Below are 27392 nucleotides of genomic sequence, written 5' to 3' on the forward strand. Positions count from 1 at the left end.
CTTCTTCCAGTTAACTTCAGAGTCTCCCACATGCCTTCTGGTGAACTCTAGTTGAGATTTAATATGAGTATTTTTAACAGTGGTTTTCTCTTTGCCATTCTCCCGTAAAGCTTTGAGCGGTGAAGAACAGGCAACATTTGTTGTGTGCACAATCACTCCCATCTCAGCTTCTGAAGCTTGTCACTTCTTCAGAGCAGTCATAGTTATCTTGGTGGCCGACATTACTTGCCTCATCATCCGTCACCCACTTATGAAGGACTGCCTGCTTAATTCAGATTTATGTATATGTTAAATTTCTTCCATTTCTTAATGATGGATTTTACTGTATTCCAAAAGATATTCAGTGACTTGGAAATTTTGTTGTATCCATCATATAATTTATGCTTTTCAATAAATTTTCCCACAGAGTGTCCTTTTGTCTTCATGGTGTAGTTTTAGCCAGGAGTACAGATTCAACAATGATAGAACCTTCTAGATACATTGTACTGTCATTGTACTTGAGTTACCTGCTCTGCACTCAAACGATCTCTACTAATTGTGTGACTTCTAGTCTGCCTTAGGGCTTGCCCTGGGGGTTCAGGCATATGGGTTCTGCAAAGCGTCTTGAGACAATCTGACCTGTAATTGGCGCTATAAAAATAAAACTGAATTGAACTGAAACTTCTAGCACTAACTGGCTGCACCTGTGTTGAATTATGTAAGTCACTCTGAAGGTGATGAATATTTCTGCTGTCATTTACTTTACATTTGATCAAATGACCAAGATTCAATGTTGAAAAGCAACAAAATTTGACAATTTCCAAACAGGTGGGAAGGGTGGTGGTGGTGGGGATACTTGTTCTGTATTTGGTGTACTGACCCTTCAATTGAGCTACTCATGGTAGTCCTGTCTGTCTGTATGATTTATGTCATACTGTAGAACTAAATAGCCTCCCCTTTTCTCCACTGACCTTCCTGTCTATTTCTGATGACTATCCATTACCCCACATATCATCTTCTTATCCCATCTGGGCTTCTGTCTCCATCAGACAAAAAATATTAATCATTCTCTGGCCCTTGATGGTGGTGCTACTAATTTGGGCCCCAGACTGAGACTATGATCCTGAAAGAGATTTAATATGCAAAATGAATGTGCTGTTCTGCTGCTGAGACAGTAAGGTGGAGACCTGCTGTTTGGGGGCTAAACAGGCCTCCTCTGTCATCTTTTCTCCATCACTCTCCTCTCTTTTACTGTCACTTTCCCATCAGTTCAGCTGGTCACCAAATACATCTCTGATTAAGACATTTACTGGCAGCGATGCCACTGAGGAAACGCCTTGTCAGCTCTGAGGGGGACAAAGCTCTGGGTGTTCACGAGTGACAGATTTTAATTGTTTTTTATTTGGAAACATTCTAAGTAGAGACGATGTTAGAGGCTTCCCATGCAATGTTATGTAGATATTTAGCTGCACAGCAAGAGCATTGCCCAGTTCACTGCACCTCAACGTCACAGCACCGCCCTTCGGGCAACAGTCAAGTGCAACAGAGTGGCATCATTCCATTGGTTTCCAAAGGAAAAACCATACAAAGATCATAAAATGATCAGCAGGCAGGTGACAGGGGCATTCAGAGTCATCTGATATGTAGAACACCAAAAAAACATTTGAAAACAGTTGATGAACAAATGGCTTTCATCATAGGCTATGTGTAAAAAGTGAATCTAGTGACTGTAATGTCAGTTGCTGGTTTATGAACGATCTTTTTGAGGCAGCAAATTTGAAATTTGGTGGTTGTCATCTTAATTTTTTGAAACCAAACACAAGGAATGAAGGATGAATCTGACTGAAAGCTCAATGACTCTATGCAGGCCGATATGGTACTGACTTGCTAGTCACCAGATAGGCCTGCTCTAAAAGGTTTATCATCTATTTCACTCTAAATAGGACCATAATTCACAAAATGAACAGTCTTAACTGCATTCAAAAAACACAAAAATTAGTAACTGAGGTCAATTTTCTGAGAACTTCTGTTTCTTGCAAAGTGAAAATTCGACTGTAAGAAAGAAAGAATGAAGATTTAAAAACACACTGAAAGTCAGCAATACAGACCCAACTTTCATACTCAGTTAATGTTTTTTTAATCAAATTCAGAATATTTCACTAAATCTTGATAATATCAAAATTATGCCTTGATAGTGATGGACAGTTAACTAAAACCTTGCAAGCACATTTTGCTAACTGACATTAAAATTTTTTCTCAAGTTTTGAGAACACACAGGGAGGTGAAGTTCATCAATGCTAAGGTAAACAGCACAACTCTTTTCCAGTATGCTTTATTCCCTACACGTCTACCCAGACAAATAGCTAAATGGCTATTTACCATTTAGTTTTATTTTCTTTCTATCTTGTAAAGTCACATGTGTAACTGAAGGATTGTGTACACAAAAAGATTTTAAACAACCCTGAAATCATCCTGGTGAAGGCAGGATATGTGAGGAATAAAATGCATTGGGAAAGAAACGGGTGACTTGTTTAATTATGATGAGCTTTTGTAAAATTAGCAAAAAAAAAAAAAATTTAAAAAATCTGTTCATTTAGCTGACAAGGTAGAATTAAAATGTGCCTGACCCTATTCCATCAGTCAGTGTTTAAATGTGGAAACACCAAAACTGGAGTTCCAAGGCTTTCTAGTGACAACGTGAGCTACTGTGTCTGATTTGGTCTCTGTTGGTCTCTTCTTCTTTCTCCATTTGTCTAGAAATGTGTTGGCATGAGCACCAACACCAAACACAGGGGAACAGCACTAAATAATGTGTGATGTGATGAGAAAGGACAAAGAAAGTCTGTGAGTTCAAAGGAAACATGAAGTTCAATGTTTTTCCTTCCTGTAACACTTTCTTGATCTTCTTCTCTCTCGCTGCCATTCACTGTTAAAAGCCTTTCCCTCCCCCCTCCTCTTCTCTCTGACTGGACCTGCTATCTGCTGAATTAATAGAAAGTGACAGAACAGCAGAGCCTGTAGGAGAGAGAGAGAGAGAGAGAGAGAGAGAGAGAGAGAGAGAGAGAGAGAGAGAGAGAGAGAGAGAGAGAGAGAGTGTGTGTGTACGTGTTTCTGCTATCTTGGTGGGGACTTTAACCTGACTCCACGCTATCTCGGGGGACTCGTGTCACAGTGGTGACCAAAAATGAGGTCCCCACGGGGGGAAACAATGTTTTCTTGGCCATGTTGTTGTTACTGAAAAAAGTAAAAGTGCAAAAACGTTTCTTTAGGGTTAGGCATTGTTTTGGTCTGGGTTAAAGTTAGGGTTAGGGTAAGGGTTAGGGGTTAGATATGAATGGGAGTCAATGGTATGTCCCCACAATGATAGAAAAACATAGTGTGTGTGTGTGTGTGTGTGTGTGTGTGTGTGTGTGTGTGTGTGTGTGTGTGTGTGTGTGTGTGTGTGTGTGTGTGTGTGTGTGTGTGTGTACATCTCTGTAAATGTGTGAATGTGAGACTTGGCATATCACAGGGATGTGAGTCACCCCTCTCTCCTCCCTCTCTCTGTCTCCTGTATGCTCATCTGTTTTGATAGGTGGCCTTCACCAATACAGACAGCATACTTAAGTGAAAAAAAAACATTAACCTGGATCTCTGGTTGCCATTTGTGGTTTGGTGGTGTATTTGTCTTTAAAGAGCCCAGGAATTAACCAAAAGGGGAAACACTTGAACTACCACAGGGGGGGACAAATATCAAAGGAGAGTTCCCAGACAGGCTGCAGAGCAAAGAGGAGTACGATGCAATAGGCGACAAATTAGAGATTAAGATCCAGAAATGGCATTAACACACCTAAACCATAGCAATCTAAACAAGAGTAATCCGAGATTTCTGACCTCTGCCAAGGGAAGAAATGATACGAAGTGGGAAAATCTAAATCCGGATCCAGAATCCAGATCCTTATCCGGATCAACACAAAATTTAAATGGAGTCTTCCCTGGGCCAAGATCCACCTCTGGTGAAAATTTCATGAAGATCCGACAAGTAGTTTCCGAGAAATCCTGTCCACAGACACGCACACAGACAGACAAATAAATAAACGGACCCGATCGCATAACGTCCTTGGCGGAGGTAATGAAATGAATCCCAACCAAACCTGAATTTATCGCTATAAAAGTTTAAGTATAAACAAGGTTATGATATGAGCTTGTATTTGTTAGCAGCTATGATAGTGAGTATCATTATGGCAAAATGCAGTCTTGGAGAGTCCTACTGTAGTCATAACTACTATAAAGGTTGAATTAGGTATTTTGGCTGAAGCTTATCTGTCGGTCTGTTTGTGGACGGATTTTGTCAATACAGTAGTCACAACTGTGCAACATGAAATCATGAAACTTTACAAGTATAGAGCTGAGATCAAAATGAAGCTCCAGTTTGAAGATGGGTGTGATCTGACCCCTGGTTCTTGACTACTTAGTACATTATTACATGAGTATACACTAGCATTCAAAAGTTTAGGCTCACCCAGGCCATTTCATGTTTTCCATGAAAACTCACACTTTTATTCATGTGCTAACATGACTGCACAAGGGTTTTCTAATCATCAAATAGCCTTTCAACACCATTAGCTAACAAAATGTAGCATTAGAACATGGTGTGACCTTAAACTTTTGAACGGTAGTGTACATTGACAAACTTCACAGCTGGTGTAATGCCATTGCAAGATGATGTCTAGCTGTGCACATAAATACATTGCAAATCAGTCAAAAAAAACTTTAAATTATCAAAGTTGATGGTCTGGAATTATCTTCCCTTGGTAAAAAAAAAAATGTTATCAATAGCATCCATCCCAAAAAGTAGAAATGCAGTGAAAATGTATGAAAGCTGAACCAAGAAAAATATAATCTGTGAAAAAAAACCCAAAAAAAACAAAAAACATGCACCACAGTTTATTTTTGCATATTTGCTAACATACACATATATGTGATGAGCAACTGGGTGACATGCTGGTCTGTATCATGTCAGACTGTACTAAAGTGACTGGAAAAGATGCTCTCTAACTATAAAAAGACGGACTTAGACTAATTAAGAGTTTATCTTCTGACAAGTTCCAAATAACAGCCTCATTAAAAATATATTCAAGTTAAAAAATAGGTGCTGATGGCTGACATCTACAGTATCTCGCCCTGTAAACACTAAGCTGTGGTGACAGGTTAATCCCTGGCCAAATTTAGTTTTCTGGCTTCAGTAACCCACAAACATGATGTAGAGAAAGTTCACACTCCCAAAGTCCTTTCCAGGAACCCAACATGGGAATTATATTGTGGGACTTGAACTTCCTTGATGTATCAAGTGCAGCTACATTGCAGAGAAATAGCAGAAAACAGCTAGCTGAAACAAAAACATCAGCATTTTCACCACAGCTTACCCGAAGAACACACAACTCTGTGCACAGTACATTTTAATGCTGCTTAATCTTAACTCGAAACATGCCCTCTGTACAGTAGTTGTAGAGTAGGCTGCAGGTATCAGGTATAAGAGCGATGGATGCAACAAGTTCAGGCATGCTGACTAAGGGCTGTGAGGAAGCACTGTGGGCATCAACAATCACAACAAGGGTTTCCTACTCTAACAGTGAAAAGACGAGGGCAAAAGTAACCTGAGGTTTGCTCTTACTAACAGTTTATTAATTATTCATTAAGGATTTCTAAATAGTTAATCTTTCATAAAGCCACTGAGTTCATAAAGGATGCCTGGTTAGAAAGCAGCAGCAACATATTATACTCAAATAAAATCACAATACATATTAAATACACTTGGTTTTTGAGTGTGTTGTTCAGGGTTGTATTGTCCTGGCACACAAAATCTACATAAATTAAAATGCTGATAAGACTGCTAGTGGAAGTTCTCAGAAACAACCAAAGGAAGCATCAAATATTGGGGAAAATTTGTATTTTCACTGTGTGAGTGTTAATTGGCTGAAATGTTTCCAAACAGAATAAAACTGCTAAATGCAGCACTGTGTTTTCATGACATATGGTGTGGAGCATAATGTTAGTTCAGACAGATTATTAGCAACCAACAGCAACCTGACGTTGAGGACAGCATTTCTTACATGCTGACTTTTCGATGTGATTCTCCCAGAATCATCATTGTTGCCACTCAGATTGTTGTCTCAAAGAGCAAAGCCCCCTCTTCCAAATCTAACTGCATAACCATTTGCCAAAATTTCCTTCACAACAGTGTAGAAAATAAATAAAATACTATTACAATGCAGTTTGGGATTTGCAAACAACTCGAAAAAGATGGAGTTAAACTAACCAAACTAAACAACACAACTGAGTATGACGGGACGATAAACCAAATTTAACAAAGCAACAACAATACGAATCTCGGTAAGAATCTCTTATCCACCTAAAATTTCACTCATGTCTTTCAATTAATAAAAAAACGTCTAAAATACTGTCAAAAATAATAAAACTGAAAGCTATAACTGCTGACATCAACCAGCCAATCAGCCCAAAGTTGTGACTCTGGCAACAAATTTTTCACTGTATTTGTCACTGATTGAAAAGACAACATGTTTTTAGGTGACACCCTTCGGTTTGTGTGTTTTGTCCAAAAAACAGGACAAACCATTCTGTTGCAGTGACATAGAACAAAGGAAAAGAGCACATGCCAACATTTTAGAAGCTGGTGTTTTTTCTATTTTTATCAAGTTATTTTGAAGCAAATCTACTAATCAAATAGTACAGAAATACAGAATCTTGACTTCGTCGCACTGAAACTGTTTCTGGCAAAAATATTAAAAGGAAAGTAGCAAAGTAGGAAATCAGCTTAATAGATGTGTTATTCTTTTATGAAACTATAAATACATGGCCCATTTCTAACATTGAGCATCATGTTGTGACAATCAGCAAACAAGCACCCAAGGGTGTTTTCTTGTACGCCACACTTCTATATGCTCCCGCCCTCTGACATCACACCAGCTGAGAGACCCTCACACTGTCTTGTGTAATAACTTAGGTCTGAGTCATTTGCCTTCCTTGGTTCAGGGTTTCTCTTTCAGCACAATGAGCAGCTTGTCTGAGCTGAATGGATGGATGCCAGCGGAGGAAGAGGGAAGGGTTTGTGTGTTCGGTGGGAGGCAGTGGAAGCGCTCTTCTGCATCTAAAGCTCTCACATTTCTTCTCTGTGCTTTTGTATTCTGCCCAGGTAGGTTTGGCACTCTGCTGCTCAAGGTCTGCCTAATGTATGCAGATAGCAGTGCTGATGTATGAGCATGAGTCGTAGCAAATAAAGAGAAACAAAAGAGTATTACTCAGATAGTGGGAGGTGGTGGTTTGAGTGAGCACCGTTCTCACCATATTCTGTGGACGACAGCCAACTATGGTTCTCTTGAACTGCGCCAGTCTTTATGGTGCTACAATTTAAATGGCTCCATTATGCCATCCTATCCTTCTTCTGAAAGCCTTCTTGCTCCTCCACCTCCTCTCATTTAAGCCCTCTCTGTCTTGGTCTTTCATTCAGGTCTGTATTAGAGTCTCTCTGTTTGAATGAGAGCGTGGTAATGCCTGCATCTTGGTCTTTGTGGGAAGGGCTAAGCTCTAACTGAGCTGACCTGGATTTACATCGCTGGAGCAGCACTGTGCTGCCTGGGATCTGGACTGACTCAAGACGATGGAACCCTGAAACTCAACAACACAGGTTTTGAAACTCATCTGGTCTAATTAATGGCCACATAAACAAACAAACAAAAAAAAGAATTAAGTTTTTAAGGTTTTCTCAGTGCTCTATCTACTGGCACATCTGTGATCATGAATGACTAACATAATTCATATTGTGCTGACAAACCTTCATCCACACCCACAACACCTGACTGTAAAACAGCTTTAAAAGCTAATTTGTGCTTTTGATATTACCACAATCAATGTACAAGAAGTTGTTTGTACTGACAAACACACAGACTATCATCAGTTGAAGCTCATCAGAGTTTTCAGATCTCCTGTTGTAAAAATTCTGCTATTACTTTGTGAACATGTCCATATGGGGTTTTTATATGCTAGGAAACACATTATGAGTGAGATAAGCAGTCAACACCATGACTGAGCATTTCCACCTTCAAGGTCCAGTGTCTGATGACAGTCTAAAAAACACAGATTCAGACTGTCAGGGTGAAATAGGAAGATCCTGTCAATTTTCAGTATTGCAGTAATTTACTGTATTCTTCTTCTTCTGAATTGGTTTTCAGTTCAAACATGTCTGGCTGAAGTAATCCAGTATTATAGTTAGCATTTGTGTTCTGCAGAGTAGTTTTACCATGTCTGAACAGAGTCACAGCTGAGCTGATGTGGTTCAGCTGTGGAGGAGTAGGTGAAAATAGAGGAGGGAAATGTATAGTTCTGGATGTTCTAGAAGAAGCAACCTTTTATTCTGTGTATGAAAGGAATATTTTTTATGGAAAACAGTTCTAAAAATGTAACTTTGATACACTGTATTGTTCAACAAACAACTGGAGAGGGACTTCAAGCCTCTTTTAGCTCACTGTTTTGGTTTTAGAGCACATTTACTGTCAGTATTGCTGCTCCCATGTGCCTCATTGCAGAAAAATGTAAAAAACAACTAGCAGCGAAACAGAAGATATTTTTAAGAGAGAAGCAAGAGCTACATGCAAACTGAGTAATTTAAATTCATCAGAGGAACACAAACACTGCTCCAATAAATGCTGATGATGCATGTTTCGCAGGAAGTGTAAGTAGGCAAATGTTTGCCAACACATTAGCCATTACAATGACCAAAGGCTATAATGCATCGGAGCTGTTTGTACGCTAAATTGGTTTGGAGTTATATGCCTCCAAGTGTCCACAAAGCGACAGATACAGCTCTGAATCTACCTGAATCTACCTGATTATATAACTAAGCAAATCATTTGTCTCCCAACTGATGCAAGAGTTTTCTGATCTAACATGATATTGTTTGTTAATGCTCTCTTCAGTAATTATTCATATGACTGTGTTGTGTGAGGAAGTTTGGTTGAGCTTAGGTGCAGAAACTATGAATTAAGCCTAAGACAGAGATATGTACAAACACAGCACCATTGACTGTCTTTAAGAAAGATAAAAATGAAGGATGTTCTCCATTGTTCAGGTTGTGCAAAGTGGTAGTCATCCGTTTACCACAACCATCTCCCTCTGATGTTTTGTGATACTAACCCAAGCTATATTTGTATTTGTGCAACCAAATGTGAAATAAATCTTTAGTGAAGTCTACCTACATGTCACGTGTTTGTTGATTTTAAACTTTAAAGTAGCTTAAAAAGAAATAAATACAAAAACTAGTACGGTACCAGGATGCTAGCAAATGGCAGTAAAGTACCACAGTCACAAGTCAACACTGATGGTCATCTCAACCTGGTTCTGTGATGAACCTATCTGAAGAGGGTTGGGCTAAACAGGGCAGCAACAAGACGTCTGGCAAAGCCACAGTGATAAACTCTTGTTTACTAAGCCCAATACTCACATATACACATGCTCCCACACACATATGTACACCATTCAAGCATGCATAGTAACACAAACGCACACATGCACACTAAACATGGAAGGAATATGTGTCACATGCGAATGGTGACACACATCAAAGAAAAGAGTAGGCTGGATTTATGCAAAAACAACAGCAGCTTAACACACAAACATGAAGTAAATGGAAATCAAGGGAGTGGGTGGGCAGATGGCTTCAGTAGTGACAAGAAAGATAAGATCAGTCCAAAATAATGAAAAAAAATTGAGGGAAGAGAGAAAATGAAGGAGAAGAAAACAGAAATGCTTCATGGTCCTGGGTTAAGGCATAACGAAAGATATTCTTGTCTTGACGTAGCTGGCAGTGCCCACTGGATTTTCGGTGATGCCACGCCAGCCCCATGCAGCTGCAGCCTGCCCTGCTCTGTTTTCAGCTAATAGCCAGGAGCAGCACTGTTAGCACAACACAGCAGCCTTCCCCCTCCTTCAGATTTAAGCCATGCCTGATGGAGAGAGTGACACAAAGCTCCAAGAAGAAACAGTGTTATTCATATTGGGGGTACTCAGCCAATCTGGCTGAGAGGAGGTACTGCATTAAATAGGAAACAAAATGGAGAGGAAGATTGTTGAGGGCCAGAGAGAGGGCAGCTGAGAGAGATTATGAGTAGGTGGGTCTGAACACTATGAGTCATAAAGGTCTAAGTAGGCTAAAAGGGAGCATATTACAGGGCGAGTATGTGAGTAATTCCTGATCTCATTAAGATTTATGTAAGGCTGGTTTTCACATACATTGCTCACATCTGCTTGAGGCAGAAAAAGAGCTTCACAACCAAAACAGACGTATTTTATACGTGTTTACATATACGCATTCAAATTGTGTGGAGCTGCATGTTTGACAGAACAGTGGTGGAAAAATCAGAGTAACAGCAAAGCAGGGTTTTTTTTCTAGAGTTGGCATCTGTCTGAAATGGAAATATTGTCTAACCTAGACTACCAGGCTATACACACCATGTGACTGGGATTTGTCACATCGGCCAATTCTGGGGGAGGGTCGATCGCAATCGAAAGCAGTAGCCCATTGTTAAAAAAAAAAAAAGAGTCGTCTTATACGTGTAATGTGGGCATCAACGGAGAAATGCTGATTCTGTCGGAACTCTTTGGGCTCGGTTCACATATTCTTCTCGGTGGCGTTTTCAGCACCGAGGGGCAGTGGACAGCTCCACGGATGTGATATTACAGCAGCCTCCCTCCGGTATCCTAACGGGAGAAAGTGCCTCTTCTCACATCAAAAGAAATCAATCAAGACCTGCAAAACGAGCATAGACGTAGCTATAAACCACTAACCAGATGCCGATAACCCAGCCTTCGCGACAACATATCATCGTGACCATGGCAACAAAAGGAAACAATAAGTTATCTACCCAGTTCTCACGCAGACAAACTGGGCTTAACCCATCGCGTTTGGTGAGGATCTGGCATGTAGGGCATCTATTCCTCACCCTTCTCCATACGCATTAACAACAACTGCATTTTAAATGAGTAGCCCGAGGCTGCCAAGTTCACACAACATTTCAATGCAGCCGACAATCAAGGCGGAGTCTGGTCGGAGCAATAGCAGCCAGTCGTCCATAGGGATAATTGGCTTCTCCTCTGTACGTCGCATATCACATGCATAATTGGGATAAAAAACAGTCTGCGTGGAGAAATCTTCCCGCTCATCCGCATGACTCACTGCGAGCTTACTGTCCACCAAGGTGCAGCTGAGCACCATGGGTACCGACAGAGCTGCACAATGAAAGCCCAAAGTCATGCTGATGCGTGGGAACTGTCACTAAGCGATGAAGCAATTTATCTCACAGCGAGAGTCGACTCACTACAATATTCCCCAGTGGATGCTGTCCAGACATGCAACGGAGAGCATCCGTGTCGCTGGCGAGCTGCCTACCTGTCTCCAGGTGCAGAGATATCCTTGCCTCGTTGATGTAAGGCGTGTCACTCTTGGACCGGACCCTCCGGATCGGTCTGCGGTCTACCTCCGCCTCCGGGGCCGCCGCCATGTTCGGCCAGCCGGGCAGTGTCCACTTTCGACCGGCGGGACTGCGAGAGAATCGGCGCCGCAGCAGCAGCAGCAGCCACTCGTGCACCCGCCCGGGCAGACGGTGTAGGAGGAGGGCGGTCTATTGTAATGGTGATGGAGAGGAGGAGGGGAGAGAGAGGAGGGAGAGGAGAGATGGAGATGGGAGGCTTGATGAGCACTGCTCCTTTCTTTTCCTGTAAGACAGCTCCACCTGCTCAAGTTCATCTCCACGTTGACAAAACACTGACCAATGAAAAGCAATAGACTACAGTGACCTCAAACACATCATTTTCACTGTCTTTTGCGGCTTATGCAGAGCTGAAATGATCAGTGAACCTGACTCAAAGTCAAATTAATTACAACCAATTTTGGTAAGTGATTAAAATGTCATTAATCAAGCAAAAATGCCAAACATGGTCAAGTCCCAACCTGTGAAATGGTAGGATTTACAGCATGTCAGGCAATTTCATAGAAGACCCCCACCACCACCACCACCTCTCTCTCTCTCCACATACATACATACATACATACATACATGTGTGTAGTTGTCCTCCCAATGCTACAAATAGTGGATGGAAAATGCATATCTCCTCTCCCCAATCCAAAACAGTAATCATGACAGTACAAAATACACATACCATTGAGACAGAACACGTTTTGTGTGTTTAAAAAAAAAAGTGAAAAAATGAGTAAAATGATATGCTACATAAGTGCAACAAATAAAAATTCAAGTAAATTGCAACTGATGATTGTGAACTTTTAAGCTTTGACAAAACAAGGCATTTGAAAATGCAGCTTCAAGTTCTTGGAAACTCTTTTTTGACATTGTACACACAGATTCATAAGTTATTCAGACACGCAATTGCCCAATTAATTGACCTTGAAAAGACATAATATGTGGTGATATAAAATAATGAAAATAATCAAAGATTGCTGCTATATTTTACAGTTTCAGTGGCCTATATTCTTAATGCATCTTTAGAAAAAATTACGAGTTGCTTAATGCATCTCAGTCTTAGCTGTAGGATTATTAAGATCTTATTAAAGTCATATACATCACTTATATTACAATCACTTTTATTAATATTTTAGAAAAAACAAAAATAAGGTCAGGACTTAATATTAAACATTACTTTGCTCTAACAGGTATCCTTATAATGAGGACAACCTCCTATAAGAATTTATGAAATGCTCACTTATCTCTCATGGAAGATACATAGTATACAATATATAAAGACTTACTATTTTCCATGTGGGCACCTCTTTCAGTCAGATTGGAACATATGAACCAGGGACCTCTCAGATAAGCTTTCTTATACCACTAGCAAAAAACCTTGTCTTTAAGTTTGACAACATCTGCAAGACCAACCAGTGTGACAGAAACTTTAGTAGGTGTGTGAGAAGTTATCTACTGTATCTACTTTGTGTCATAAAATGTGACTGGACCGCTATAAATATCAGTTTAGGTTGTGCTTTCTGCTCAACTGATTTAGTGCTGGCCTCTAGTGGAGATGACTATAAGTGGTTTCACAATTGTTTCAGGAACAAACAGGCTCTGCACTGTCCAACAAATGAAATGTAAACTGTTTAGAAGAACTTTTTTAACCCCTAGTTGAGTGTAACTTCTCTATTCCCTACTTCATGGTCAGAACTATGACCACTAACATACATAATAACCACTTCCGTTCCAGCACCTGTATCCGTCTCTGTCACAGAGACAGGGGTGATGTTGGAGCTTCAGAGACTTTGCTCTGGGAAGGCAGCTGGCCCAGATGGTATATGTCCAAGACTGCTTAAAGACTGTGCTGCACAACTGTGTCAACCTCTCCACAGGATCTTCAACCTGAGTCTACAGCTGGGGCGGGTGCCTGCTCTATGGAAAACATCCTGCATTGTACCAGTACCAAAAATCAAATGTCTGGCTGAACTAAGTGACTACAGACCTATTGCTCTGACCTCACACATCATGAAAACTCTGGAGCGAATGGTTTTTACATCTACTGAGGCTTGAGGTCAAAGACAAACTCGATTCCTTGCAGTTTGCTTAAAAAGAACACATTGGAGTGGATGATGCCATCCTCTTCATGCTTTACCGTGCCCTGTCTCATCTGGAGGAACCTGGAGTTTATGTGAGAATCATGTTCTTTGATTTTTCAAATGCATTCAACTCCATCCAACCCACCATCCTCAAAGACAAGCTCACAAAGATGGGAGTGGGTCCTTCCTGTTTTTCTTGGATCACAGATTACCTGACAGGAAGGCCACAGTTTGTCAGGCTGGGGAACTGTGTTTCTGGGACATTAATGAGTAGTACTGGGGCTCCACAAGGAATAGTCCTGGCTCCATTCCTGTTCACTCTGTATACATCTGACTTCAAATACAGCACTGAGTCCTGCCACATTCAGAAATACTCTGATGACACTGCTATCGTGGCATGTATCAGAAATGGACATGAAGCTGAATACAGAGATCTGATAACTGCCTTCAGTGACTGGAGTCACAAAAACTGCCTGCTACTCAACGCCTCAAAGACAAAGGAAATGATCATAGATTTCTGCAGATCCAAACCCCCTCTTCAGCCAGTCAACACTTGTGGCGTGGACATCGAGGTGGTGACATCATATAAATATTTAGGTGTCCACCTTGACAGTAAATTAGACTAGTCTAAAAATGCAGACTTCATCTACAAAAAGGGCCAGAGCCAACTTTATTGCCTCAGAAGACTTCGATCAATAGACATCTGCAGTAAGATGCTGCAGATGTTTTATCAGTCTGTGGTAGCAAGTGTCCTGTTTTATGCTGCAGCCTGCTGGGGAGGCAGTATAAAGAACAAGGATGCAGGGCGTCTGAACAGACTGATTTAAAAAAGCTGGCTCTGTAGTTGGAATCAGATTGAACACATTGGAGGATGAGGTGGAGAGACGGACACTTAGAAAGATGGAGGCCATTCTGACAAACATGGATCATCCACTTCACTTTTGCCTCAGTGAACAACAAAACATCGGTGGACGGCTCCTATCCCTGCGCTGCAGGACTGAAAGATTCAGGAAATCTTTCTTGCCATCAGCAATCAGACTGTTGAATTCAAAAGCAAAGAGATAAGACCAAACAATTGAATTTCTCTTCTAGGATTAATAAAGTCATTCTATTCAATTCTAACTGAAAGACTGATAGAAAACCAGTTGAACCGTCAGGGTCAATATGAGAGCTCAATTATTTATTAAGTGCGCAAACTTATTGACATTTATATACTGGCTTCCATTTGTATCTAACAATATTTCACAGTAATGCAATTAATCAGTCAACACAGTCTGAGATAGGAGGCAGAGAATTATGTAATTTGAGTTAATTTAGAGGTTTGGTAAAGCTAAATCCATGGACCATTATGAGCAACGTGATATCTGTTATGAGTTTCCAAATCACAGCTATCAGTAACGATAGCGTTTGTTACGGTTTTGATAGTGTTGACTGAAACTTCAAAAGGGACAGTAAAGAACTTCATGCACATACTTTTGTGACATCACCAGTCCACAACCAGTAATAAATAAATAAATATTTAAGGCCGTTCCCATTTAATTTGAGAGTACATTGCTATTTTTAAAGGCTTTTATGTCAAGCAAACTACCTTCAATTCTTAATTAAAGTCTTCCAATACCTGCACAATGGAGGGACAACAGGAAAGTACTTCTACACAGCTTTGAGGTATTTATACGGTACTTAAGTGTTATCATTTCATGGTAATTTCTACTTCCAGTCAGCTTCATTTATCTGACGCTTTTAGCTACTTTAAAGATAAATACTTTGCACAGTAAATAATATAATAAGCATTTAAATGCAAATAAAATAAGATTGTTGAGGACTAAACAGTTTCCCACCTTTTTGAGTTTTTACAAAAAGCAGTGTATATTTGTGCTCACACTTCAGATGTCTATTAATTGTTAACAGCCCATTAAATAGATATTTTGCTGAAGGCTTCTTCCACCAATGGACAGAAATTAAAAGTTGGAGTGTTTTTGGTCTGTACACTGATTCTGTCTCTTAGTGATTTTATTTTTTTGTTATTGTAAATATAAAATGAAAATCAAAGGATTTGTAAAATTTCGTATATCCATTTTTAATCATTGAAAGGAAAAACGCCTTGTATTTCTATTTTATTTTTTGCATTTTAAAACGGAAATAGAATAACCACTCGTTTTTTGTTTTTCAATACCCGCTTCAGAACGGAAAATCCAATTACCACTGTTCAACTTATCAATCAAGAGTTATTAAGAGGCGATATATTGTTAAATCATTTCACATGTAAGTCATATTACACATTGTCAGGCTCACCTCTGTATACTGTATACAGTGAAAGACCAAGTGTAGCACCATAGACTGTACAGTAGCACACATGCTCCCTCTGCTGGTCATGATGTCTTCAAGTGTTGTTATTTACCTCGCTGTCCTCCGTGATAGGCTCATATCATCATCGTTCCGCACCACCACAGCTGCTGGGCTGCTGAAGGAGAAAACACTCCGCCTCAGTCCCTGTGACTCACAGCTGTTGGTCCTGGCCTCGGTGTGACAGGTAGTCAGCGTTAGCAAACCTCAGAGCCAACTCATCCAGGAAAATATACGACCACTGTAGTCTTACGCTGCCCCTTCACAAGCTAACGAGATGCTAGCTGTCAATAGCCATTTCCTTGGTTACCAGCGCTCTCTTGTTAGCATGCTAACTTCCAGGCGGTTAGCTTATCTAGCTAACATAACTTACTGCTAGCGAACAGGTTCAGTTGACTGACTGGAAGAACGTCTTTCGTAAGCCTGCTATTTAGCTATGAACAACAGTAACATTGTATTACGAAGGGAACTTACTTAAGAACATAGGTTAACTTCTGTTCTAATGTCACAATTAGCTACAGTTAACGAAGTAGTGGGCTAACTTTGTGTGTATGTATGATAACTCAGATGACCTCTGTTTTATAAAGCCACAATGACCTTCTTGTGAACAGAACTAACCAGCCTATATCTTCCATTTTGAGGTTTCGTCAGGCATAAGCTTTGTTTTGTGACTGATAAGTACAAAACAAACTTTAAATAAGCCCTTTAGTAATGTCTGTGTTTTAAAGGCACTTCCTCATGGATCAGAGAATCTATTTGCCTGGAACAAAACTACTGTCTGCTTCCCAACAGAAACATTGTGTGATCTTTCCTACTGTTTTGTTCATTCTACCAAAGAAGTGACATGTCTGTGATATCTCCTTTTTTGTTTTGAGAAAGCTTGGCTTGTAATCATTGGAAGAAAACACTTTACTGTGCAATAACCTCAAATATTAACCAAAGTGACATAAAATGAATTGTAAGTCAGCTGTGAATAGTAAATGGTGTTCTGTCTTTCTTGTTCCTAGTTGCCAACACCTGATGATTTTGCGCCAGTTCGCCTGTAGAGCCTTTATAAATGCTCACCTGCATACCCACCTGAGACAGCCCCAGTTCAGCCAAACCATGGCCAGACCCAGTTCAGGTGACCCTTGGAGTTTACAGTTCCTGCTATAAATCCACAAACATCCTTTATTGTTATATCTCAGTGCTTGTTGTGTTTTTTTCTCAGACTTGGCAGCATTCAGGAAGATTTTTTCCAAGGCCAACAATATCGCCATCATCACTGGAGCAGGGGTCAGTGCTGAAAGTGGAGTACCCACCTTCAGAGGAGCCGGAGGCTACTGGAGAAAATGGCAAGCGCAGGTAGAGCACCTACAGTTGTTCGTCTAGTGACAAGTGTTCCACTTTTCTAAATTTTTAGACTGCGCCATATCTATTTTTATATAAGCAGAATTGTACTCGAAGCTTCTATCTCTTTAAATATTTCAGCTATGGTAAACAGGGGCAGCATTAGTCATGTTTTATGTTTTATTTTTTGTTATATTATTTTAAATTTTTACATGAAGTGAAAATTGTCAGTATATAAAAAAAAATTCTTGTACAATTTATTCATTCAGGAACTGGCCACTCCAGAGGCCTTCTCCAGAAATCCTTCACGTGTGTGGGAGTTTTACCACTACCGCCGTGAGGTTATGCTAACAAAAAATCCCAATCCTGCCCACCTGGCCATTGCTGAGTGTGAGGAGCGTCTGAGTAAACAGGGGCGTAAGGTTACTGTCATCACTCAGAACATTGATGAGCTCCACCGCAGAGCTGGATCCAAAAATGTCCTGGAAATCCACGGTGAGCAAAAAAACAGAGACATTTTCTGATGCTAGAATGAGTCCATCTGTTCTACGACTCAACTGAGAATGAACTATTTTGATGAATTATTAACAATTTTCTATGCAAAATAGCCAGATATCCTCTAAATTCTGCATTGAATTGAATGTCTTTGGGCTTTGGACTGACGTTTCGACAAAACGAAATATTTGAGATCATCACATTTGGGTTTAGGAAATTGCCAGCGTTATTTTTTACTGCAGTCTTCATCCCCTTTTCAAGTTTTAACCTTTTTATTGCTTGTCAATGTTGAATCATGGTTAATTAAATTTTCCTTTTTTGACCACAATTTGTAAAATAGCCTCTAACTCTGAAAAACCATAGTTTACAAGCCACAGTTCTTTTGCCCACTGCATCAGGTTGTCCTCCAGGATTTCGCTAAACTTTGCTGCATTCATTTTACGCTCTACCTTTACATGACTTCCGGGGACTACTGCTGTGAGCATCCCCACATCATGATGCTGCCACCACCACCATGCTTCTCGGTGCAGCTGGTGTGTTTGTGATGATGTACAGAATTTGTTGCTTGTCAAACATAGCATCTAGTCTGTGGGGCAAAAAGATTACTTTTGGTCTCAGTAGACCAAATAACCATCTTCAAGTTGATGTCAGAATCTCCCACATGCCTTCTGGCCAATTGCAATTCAAATTTTTTCAACAGTGACTTTTTCTTTGCCTCTGTATTAGGGCACTAGTTGGTATATGCACAGCCTCTCCCATCTCAGCCAGTGAATCTTGTAACTCATTCTAAAGTATCATAGGTGTCTTGGTGGCCTCCCTCACTTCTGTCTTTCTTAGTTTCTGAGGACGGGCTGTTCTAGGCAGATTTATGCGTGTGCCACATTTCTTTCATTTCTCACTAATGGATTAAACTGTACTCCAAGGGATTTTCAGAGACTTGAACATTTTCTTGCATCCATCCCCTGACATATACCAATATGAGTTGCTTGGAGTGTTATTTGTCTTCATCATGTTGTTATAACCAGGAGTACTGACTCACCAGTGAAAAGATCTTCCAGATGCAGGTGTCTTTATGCTACATACACACGTGGACAAAATTGTTGGTACCCCTCAGTTAAAGAAGGAAAAACCCACAATTCTCACTGAAATCACTTGAAACTCACAAAAGTAACAATAAATAAAAATTTATTGAAAATTAAATAATCAAAATCAGCCATCACTTTTGAATTGTTGATTAACATAATTATTTAAAAAAACAAACTAATGAAATAGGGCTGGACAAAAATGATGGTACCCATAACCTAATATTTTGTTGCACAACCTTTTGAGGCAATCACTGCAATTAAACGATTTCTGTATTTGTCAATGAGCGTTCTGCAGCTGTCAACAGGTATTTTGGCCCACTCCTCATGAGCAAACAGCTCCAGTTGTCTCAGGTTTGATGGGTGTCTTCTCCAAATGGCATGTTTCAGCTCCTTCCACATATGTTCAATGGGATTCAGATCTGGGCTCATAGAAGGCCACTTTAGAATAGTCCAACGCTTTTCTCTCAGCCATTCTTGGGTGTTTTTGGCTGTGTGTTTTGGATCGTTGTCCTGTTGGAAGACCCATGACCTGCGACTGAGACCAAGCTTTCTGACACGAGGCAGCACATTTCTCTCCAGAATGCCTTGATAGTCTTCAGATTTCATCGTACCTTGCACACTTTCAAGACACCCTGTGCCAGATGCAGCAAAGCAGCCCCAAAACATTACTGAGCCTCCTCCATGTTTCACCGTAGGGACAGTGTTCTTTTCTTCGTATGCTTGGTTTTTGAGTCTATGAACATAGAGTTGATGTGCCTTACCAAAAAGCTCCAGTTTGGTCTCATCTGTCCAAAGGACATTCTCCCAGAAGCTTTGTGGCTTGTCAACATGCATTTTTGCAAATTCCAGTCTGGCTTTTTTATGAGTTTTTTTCAGCAGTGGTGTCCTCCTTGGTCGTCTCCCATGAAGTCCACTTTGGCTCAAACAACGACGAATGGTACCATCTGACACTGATGTACCTTGGCCTTGGAGTTCACCTTTAATTTCTTTGGAGGTTGCTCTGGGCTCTTTGGATACAATTCCAACGATCCGTCTCTTCAATTTGTCATCAATTTTCCTCTTGCGGCCACGTCCAGGGAGGTTGGCTACTGTCCCATGGGTCTTGAACTTCTGAATAATATGAGCCACTGTTGTCACAGGAACTTCAAGCTGTTTAGAGATGGTCTTATAGCCTTTACCTTTAAGATGTTTGTCTATCATTTTTTTTCGGATGTCCTGGGACAATTCTCTCCTTCGCTTTCTGTTGTCCATGTTCAGTGTGGTACACACCTTTTCACCAAACAGCAGGGTGACTACTTGTCTCCCTTTAAATAGGCAGACTGACTGATTATGAGTTTGGAAACACCTGTGATGTCAATTAAATGACACACCTGAGTTAATCATGTCACTCTGGTCAAATAGTTTTCAATCTTTTATAGAGGTACCATCATTTTTGTCCAGGCCTGTTTCATTAGTTTGTTTTTTTAAATAATTATGTTAATCAACAATTCAAAAGTAATGGCTGTTTTTGATTATTTAATTTTCAATAATTTTTTTTTATTGTTACTTTTGTGAGTTTCAAGTGATTTCAGTGAGAATTGTGGGTTTTTCCTTCTTTAACTGAGGGGTACCAACAATTTTGTCCGCGTGTGTATCCCTGAGACGCATTCACTGCACTCAGACGCTCCCCATTTCTTAAATTTTGTGCATCCTATCACCAATGGGCTACACCTGTGTTGACTTTGGTGAATCACATTATAGGGGTCACTTTTACACAAAAGAGTTTTTTTTTTTTTAAAAAATCTTGTCCAAAAAGCCAAATTAATGTGACCACGATTCAGTGTTAAAAAGCAGTAAAAGGGGAAAACTTTCAAGGAGTTACATACTTTTCATTGGCACTAGATTCTGACATTTCACTATTACATTTCTACTATCTGCCACTCTTTTTTGGGGCTAAACCTGGTTATTTTCATGACTGAAATATTATGTTTTTCAAAAGCTAACTAATGAATGAGTCTTCAAAAATTTCTAGAAAACATAGGAAGAACATTAATAAATGAAAATGTTTCAGTGATCCAAAACATGCAAATCCTGAAACTGTTGAAGCTGGAACTCAGAACTAGCGGATAAATTGTTGAAATTGCTGTTAATTCCTATTCTGTTTCTTGTGTCATTTTTGTAAATGCAGGTAGTCTGTTTAAAACACGCTGCATGAGTTGTGGTCATGAAGCAGCGAATTACAAGAGCCCCATTTGTTCCGCTCTGAAGGGCAAAGGGTAAGAGCTTCATCTGTTATTGTTAGGTAAATTTGTCTATTTTCCTTCAGCAGTATGACAGTGTGTTACAAGAGATATTGATCACAGTCACATGAGCTCAAAATGCCATATAAAACAGGCTGTTTCAGTCAGTCAAATGTCAGGGAGCTAAATAACACCTGGTGACACAGTGAAAAAAAAGTGCCTCAACTGAAATGTCACATTATAAGCCGCTTTGTCACTTACCTGACATTTAAAATGGATGTTTTTGATAGCTGACAAATGTTCTTTTGTTAGGTTCCATCCCAGTTGCAAAATACATGAAAGAAGCCATATGCTGAAATGTAAAATTAACACCAGAAGTAATCAAGGCATGTTAAAATGTGCCTGTACTGACTGTGATGTCATGTAAGTTGGATTAATTTCTGGTCGTTTTAGATTCCCTCTGATCTCCAATCATACAGGAGTTGTTAACGTCTCACTATCTTTCATTACAAGGCTGGAACAAATTAAATTACCCAAAATATTTTTGGAGGTGTCACTTTCAGATGACCTGTCTTTTTGGTCGGTATTTCTATTTTTTTTATGGCTGAAGGTAATATGTTTTCAGGTGGTCTACAAGTCTGTCTGTCCCATAATGATGAATATTATATCTCTTGAATGCCTTGGGCTAATTCATTCACTTAGATTCAAGAATTAACTGATTTGATGTTTAAGCTATGACCTCACAAGACACATTTTTTGGCCATATCTTTAGAATTTATACACTACGACGAAATGTCACGAAGTACAGTGAGGATGCGATTGCATTTTTTGTCCTAAAGGTTGAAGGTCAAATCTTGACAGACATGGCAGAAACGCTTGACTGCACTTGTTGGTGGAGGCATAAAACCATGAGGTGGCTATTCTGGTTTCCTATGATTTGTGGGTTGGATGCGCCAGATGGCAGTGTTCTTTTTAAATTAGGAATCTTTTTACTTTATTTTTACGGGGTGGCATGGCTCACTGGGCAGAGTGGCCATCTTGTAGCCGGAGGGTTGCCGGTTCGATCCTGGTCTGGAGAGCTCATGTCGAGGTGTCCCTGACCAAGACACCGAACCCCTAACTGCTCCTGATGGGTCATGATTAGCGCCTTGCATGGCAGCTTCCGCCATCATTGAATGAATGGGTGAATGTGACGTATAACGTAAAAGTGCTTTGGGTATCGTTTCGGGTATAGTAAAGCGCTATATAAATACAGATCATTTACTGTTAGCAATATCCTGAAAATGTTTTCGACTCATTGAATTTATTATATTTGAAAAGTTTGTATATATTAGGACTGAGTATTAAATGACGTAAATTGCTTGGGAATGTGCATACAGATTTGGCCGAAAGTATTGGCACCCTTTCACTGTATTGCAATACTTTGTTCTTCCTGTAGTGCTTACTAATGGTGATATTTCCAGCAGACTATTATCTTCACTTAGTGTCACAGGTGTCTAAGTCTTGTGATGAATTATTCAAAGTAGTAAAATGGAGAGAGGTGCTCCATTAGCTGTTTGGTATCATTGTGTGCACCACAATGAATGTGGACAATAGAAAGAAAAGAAGTGGCAATTTTATTATTACACCCCTCCTGACAATTGGAGGAGAAACCTGATCTTAGATCATGGTCTGATCTGATGTTCCTCCCAAATTATCTGCTAATGTGAGGACTTTACAGATCCAGTCTCACAGACTAAATATTAAAAATGTTTGGTATTTATGATGGTAGTGTCTACGGATACGGGTCCGTATCCGTCCGTACCTCTAGCAACAACCATTTATGATCGGGATGTGTGATTATCACACTAGCACCTGGAGTGGCAGAAACTGTTGCTAATCGACACTAAACATTCTAGCCATTAGGGGTTGCTGTTGGACAGATATTAAAACTGATGAAATCTCACCTCCAGTTCTTCCTGAGGGATCAATAGGCTTTGTTGGTCACATCTCCCTGACCATTTTCTTATTCGGATTTGTTTAGTACTTTATCTTTTTTCCTCACTGTCAAGCGAGTTGTTGCACCACAGTCTCCGTTTTTGTTTGCATCAATGAGGTCGCATGAGGTGATGCACTGCACCATGATTGCTGTCTCTGGCGTAATCATCTTAATATTATCCTGCAGTGTGCAATGCACCTCTGTTTTCAAATCTTCTAGTGTGTGCATGTCTAAGATTAGAGTAAGGAATGTCTGTGAAGTTCCTTCTGTGTGTGTGATGCAACCTCATTTCAAAATCTGTTAGAGATTCACTACTCCTGTAGTCTGACCCCGACTTAAGGAAAGAAGAAAGACAGCAACTGTCAAGTATGGTTGAGGAGTACAACAGCATCTCTAAAAAACTTGATGTTCCTGTGATCACAGCTGCTAGGGAGTTTGATGTCAGATAGTCAGCCACCATTAATCAAAAAGATTAAGGTGTACCAAAGCCTGGTCACACCATCCATCACTTTCTGAATGAAAGTAAACTCCTCGAAAGAAGACCCCAGAAGACCCCACTTTTGAAAGTGGGATGTAGAAAAGCCAGAATCTGCTAGAATGCGTGTGGACAGTTCAGTGTTTACAGGTGGATCTCCTTAAGACAGATTACACTAAATGACAGCTTTTTAATGAAGTCACATCAGTACATCGTCCAGTGCCAGACAACCTCTCAGTTGCAGGTCACTGCTCCTCTGACAAGGTAGTGACCCAAAACAGACATCTAAAAGCAGCCAAGAATGGATGAGAGCGAAACTGTGGCTCTTTCTGAAGTGGCTTCTCTGACTCTTTGACCTTAATCCAATTGAACATCCGTATGAAAAGATGAAATTGACAGGTGGAAGAAGGCAGTCCTAAAGCCTGAAAGAAGAGTCAGAATCCCAGCTACAACGTGTTTGATTACAGTGGCTGCATAAAAGGGTGTACAACAAAATATTAAGTTATGGTTGTAATATTTTTGACCATGCAATATTCAGTTGCACCTTTTCTGTTCTGTTAAGTGAAGATAAGGGATATAGGAGAATATTATAAGTGACATTTGTCAGTAATTTACCTTTTTAGTGGCACCTAACGTCTTAGAGACACAAATTGTCTCCTCAGAACTCCAGACCCAAACACACATGATGCCCAGATCCCAGTCCAGGAGCTGCCCAGGTAGGACACTCTTATGCCCTTATTTACTACTCTGCTCTTTATAAATGAGCTTATTTGTTCTGACAAAGTGTGTGTGTGTGTGTGTGTGTGTGTGTGTGTGTGTGTGTGTGTGTGTGTGTGTGTGTGTGTGTGTGTGTGTGTGTGTGTGTGTGTGTGTGTGTGTGTGTGTGTTTTTCAGGTGTGAGCAGACAGGCTGTCATGGCCTCCTGAGACCAGCTGTGGTTTGGTTTGGAGAGACTCTGGACGCTGACATCCTCACCAGTGCAGAGACTGTGCTAGACAGCTGTGACCTCTGTCTCGTGGTATATGAGAGAGAGTGTGTGTGTGTTTGTGTGTGTGCACGCACATGACAACAAAAGTCACAAACCAAAGATATAGAAGAAATATATGAATACTACTGCCCATTTCGCTAATGTTCTAGCCAGTTTCATTTCCATACCCATTAATAACTGTAGAAATCATTCGATAAATCTCAGTAATCTCAGTAATTTTTAAACTCAACCCTAGAGAATGTGCAGAGAGACAATCAATAGAGAATGCTAAAGGAGGGAGTTTATAGTACACCTGTTCAGCGACTGTACTCGGCGCAGTTTGAGTTTCACACATGTGGAAGAGAAATAAACCCACTTTAGCAAAATGAGGAGCTATAAAAAACTGTCATAGTATTTGGAGAAACATCTAAGTTTTAGTTGTTAAATTTAGCACTGTATAAAACCCTTTTATTGACAGCAACGCTCTTGTACTAAGTGAATGTTAATATAATATACAGTACACAACAGAAGTTAACTCACAGGGTATTTTCATTTAGATTTAAATAATTTATTTGTACTTCATCATTTATAGTTTTTGTCTATCTTTATTTGGATGACAGACTCAGTCCTCAGCATGGAGGATGCAGACTGGGCGTTGTCTCGTCAGTCAGTATTTCGGTGACATTTACACATGTAATTTCAACAACACCAGAGAAAAATTTTGTCAAAATGCAGTTTTCATTAATAAGTCCTGTGGCAAGTCAGAAGCACTTGCTGGTCTGTTTTTCTGAGCTCGGTGCAACCAGCGCACTGTTCATGGAACTTATGTCATAATCAGGAGGATACGTCCACCGTCTCTCCGATTAGTGATACTATGAGTTGTTCTACACCTCTAGAATTACTGCTGCATCTGTGTTTCAACTGATATGTAGCTGGTAGTCAATCTCCTTGTATCCACTCCTGTCTCACAGTCAGATTTTTGAAATGTTAATGCAGTTAGCCTAATTGAAAATCACAGGTGTACTCAGTGTTGTTTCTAAGATGACAGGTTTTCTAAATTGTGTCAGTGATCACAGGGGCATTCACTTTTGCTGCTCTGCATTTCTACTTTAGGGCTTTTGTTTTTGAAATAATGCAATTACTGACAAGTGTTACAATTAGTAAATAATTTGACATTTAGGTTGTATTTCACAGGTGTATGTTCACTGCCGTTGTATACTGTAGATGTTTTTGATGTTCTTGTTTAAAATAAAAGACGGAAAATAATGTAATTTCAAATGTATCCCCTCAACTTTTACTTTGTTTGATCTCGTCATGCTTTTAAATGTACACTATAATCCCCCTCTGTAGGTTGGTACTTCATCAGTCGTGTATCCTGCAGCCATGTTTGCTCCTCAGGTAGCAGCCAGAGGCGTCCCTGTGGCTGAATTCAACATGGAAGACACACCGGCCACTATGCGCTTTAAGTATGTTTTATTTGCCATCCCACAATCACACATAGGCATCGTTTCCATTCATTGATTTGCGACTTGCTGCATACTGGAGATAACCTGTCTTTTTGTTTCAGGTTCCACTTCCATGGCCCCTGTGGGACCACCTTACCCCCTGCACTGGCACGCCATGAGGCTGAACTGAAAGAGATTCAGCTGGACACAGACCAGACTGTTTAACACACTGGAGGACTTTTGCTACAAATACCACAAATGCATCATAATGAGTACATAATATGACTGTGGAGATGAAGTGAAAGGGAACTTGTTTGTTTTAATCTGTAATGCAGACAGAACATGCAAACGGAAGAGTGAATATGACTATATTATAAATAGCTGCCTGAACATTAGGCACATTACCGATTGAGTGGCTTCCAGACTTCAATCTTTTTTTTTGCAGTAACAGATCATGAGAATTGTAGCAGATATTGCTATGATGCCAAATCAGCCATTCTCTGTTTTGTCACATGTAATATAATTTATAGGAGCTGTAATAGTGAAACTACTGTTTTTTAAAGTGTGACGTTGAACACGACAGTAATTATTGATTAAATCTTACCACCAACTTCAATGCTTTTGCAGTGAAGTTGATGCTTGTCTGACAGTAGGGGGCAGTGTTAAGCTGCTGCTGTGGAGGCTGTTGTCTTCCGGTGTGGGGGGGAAAAAAGAAAGACTGCCTCCTTCCAAAGGATGTGAGCTCTCCCTGGGATGTGTGGTGTTTGTGTATGTCGATACAATGTTGCCTGAATTTATGGACTGTGGTGAACACTGTTTATGATGCCTTCCAGTGGCTGAAAGCAAGCTCTAGTTAAACTGGGGAGAGCAGTGACTGCATTCCCTCAGCCAGTCGTGAGAACAGGGTTTCCATGTGTATCCTTATGAATTTGTCACATGTATGTTAATGTTCTGATGTGATTAATAACAGCTTATGGATGGAAAATGAAGTGTGTTAAAATAAATGTAAGCTGAAAAGTATCTCCGCAGATCTTCTCAGAATGCATGCATGTCTAACAAGTTGCAAATAATGCAGTAGTCCGAATTGCAATGCTCAGTGAGTGAGTACTGTAGTGTAAGTAAAGGTTCTGTTATAAGCCATGTTCTGCTTTCCTAGAACGACACAAAGATGAGATTGTGCCTGACACTTAGCCATAATCAGCCCAAGCCATAATCAGCCCAACCCCCCTACTTATACTTATGACCAAGTCCAATGACCAAGTCCAGTGCCACATTTCTGTGTATTACTACACAGTTTATTACAGTGGGAGTAGCTCAGCTCCTTTGAAACTGCCCACTTCTGTCATTGCTGAGGATTTATCAATTTAAGTTTTTCTCCCTAAAACAAACAACCAGAAATTAAGTAGATACTCATTTGTTCTGACATTAAAAAAAACTATAAATAAATAGTCCTCAAATGTGTTTAGTG

General features: G+C 40.1%; 2 protein-coding genes across 3 annotated transcripts in view; one reads left to right on the forward strand and one right to left on the reverse strand.

Moving 5' to 3' along the window:
* The window catches only part of phactr1 (phosphatase and actin regulator 1), a 50225-nt gene extending 38468 nt beyond the window's left edge, over window positions 1–11757 (reverse strand). Inside the window, exon 1 of the mRNA XM_022205154.2 lies at window positions 11420–11757. Within this exon, the coding sequence (XP_022060846.2) occupies window positions 11420–11531 (112 nt within the window). The 5' untranslated portion in view covers window positions 11532–11757. The remainder of the gene's footprint in view (window positions 1–11419) is intronic.
* A 4219-nt stretch (window positions 11758–15976) lies between these two features.
* On the forward strand, window positions 15977–26944 carry LOC110958565 (NAD-dependent protein deacylase sirtuin-5, mitochondrial). Of its 2 annotated transcripts, none has more exons than XM_022205160.2 (9): window positions 15977–16118; window positions 16939–17054; window positions 17142–17275; window positions 17530–17755; window positions 21008–21095; window positions 24175–24228; window positions 24407–24530; window positions 25830–25945; window positions 26047–26944. In XM_022205160.2, the coding sequence occupies exons 2-9, from the start codon at window positions 16952–16954 to the stop codon at window positions 26147–26149; spliced, it is 948 nt and encodes a 315-aa protein (XP_022060852.2). In that variant the 5' UTR covers window positions 15977–16118; window positions 16939–16951; the 3' UTR covers window positions 26150–26944. The 2 variants fall into 2 exon arrangements, with proteins under 2 accessions (XP_022060852.2, XP_051803299.1); XM_051947339.1 differs by lacking the exon at window positions 15977–16118 and adding an exon at window positions 16148–16348.
* Window positions 26945–27392: the final 448 nt, after the last annotated feature.

This window comes from Acanthochromis polyacanthus, chromosome 4, assembly GCF_021347895.1.
Source record: "Acanthochromis polyacanthus isolate Apoly-LR-REF ecotype Palm Island chromosome 4, KAUST_Apoly_ChrSc, whole genome shotgun sequence".
Taxonomy (NCBI): domain Eukaryota; kingdom Metazoa; phylum Chordata; class Actinopteri; family Pomacentridae; genus Acanthochromis; species Acanthochromis polyacanthus.

Excerpts from the sequence above, each read along its gene's own strand:
- LOC110958565 (XM_022205160.2), top strand. The coding sequence starts at position 16,952 with ATGATTTTGCGCCAGTTCGCCTGTAGAGCCTTTATAAATGCTCACCTG. Across the intron at positions 17,055-17,141 it reads CATGGCCAGACCCAGTTCAG|ACTTGGCAGCATTCAGGAAG; the intron begins GTGACCCTTGGA and ends TTTTTTTCTCAG. Across the intron at positions 24,531-25,829 it reads GCTGTGACCTCTGTCTCGTG|GTTGGTACTTCATCAGTCGT; the intron begins GTATATGAGAGA and ends CCCCCTCTGTAG.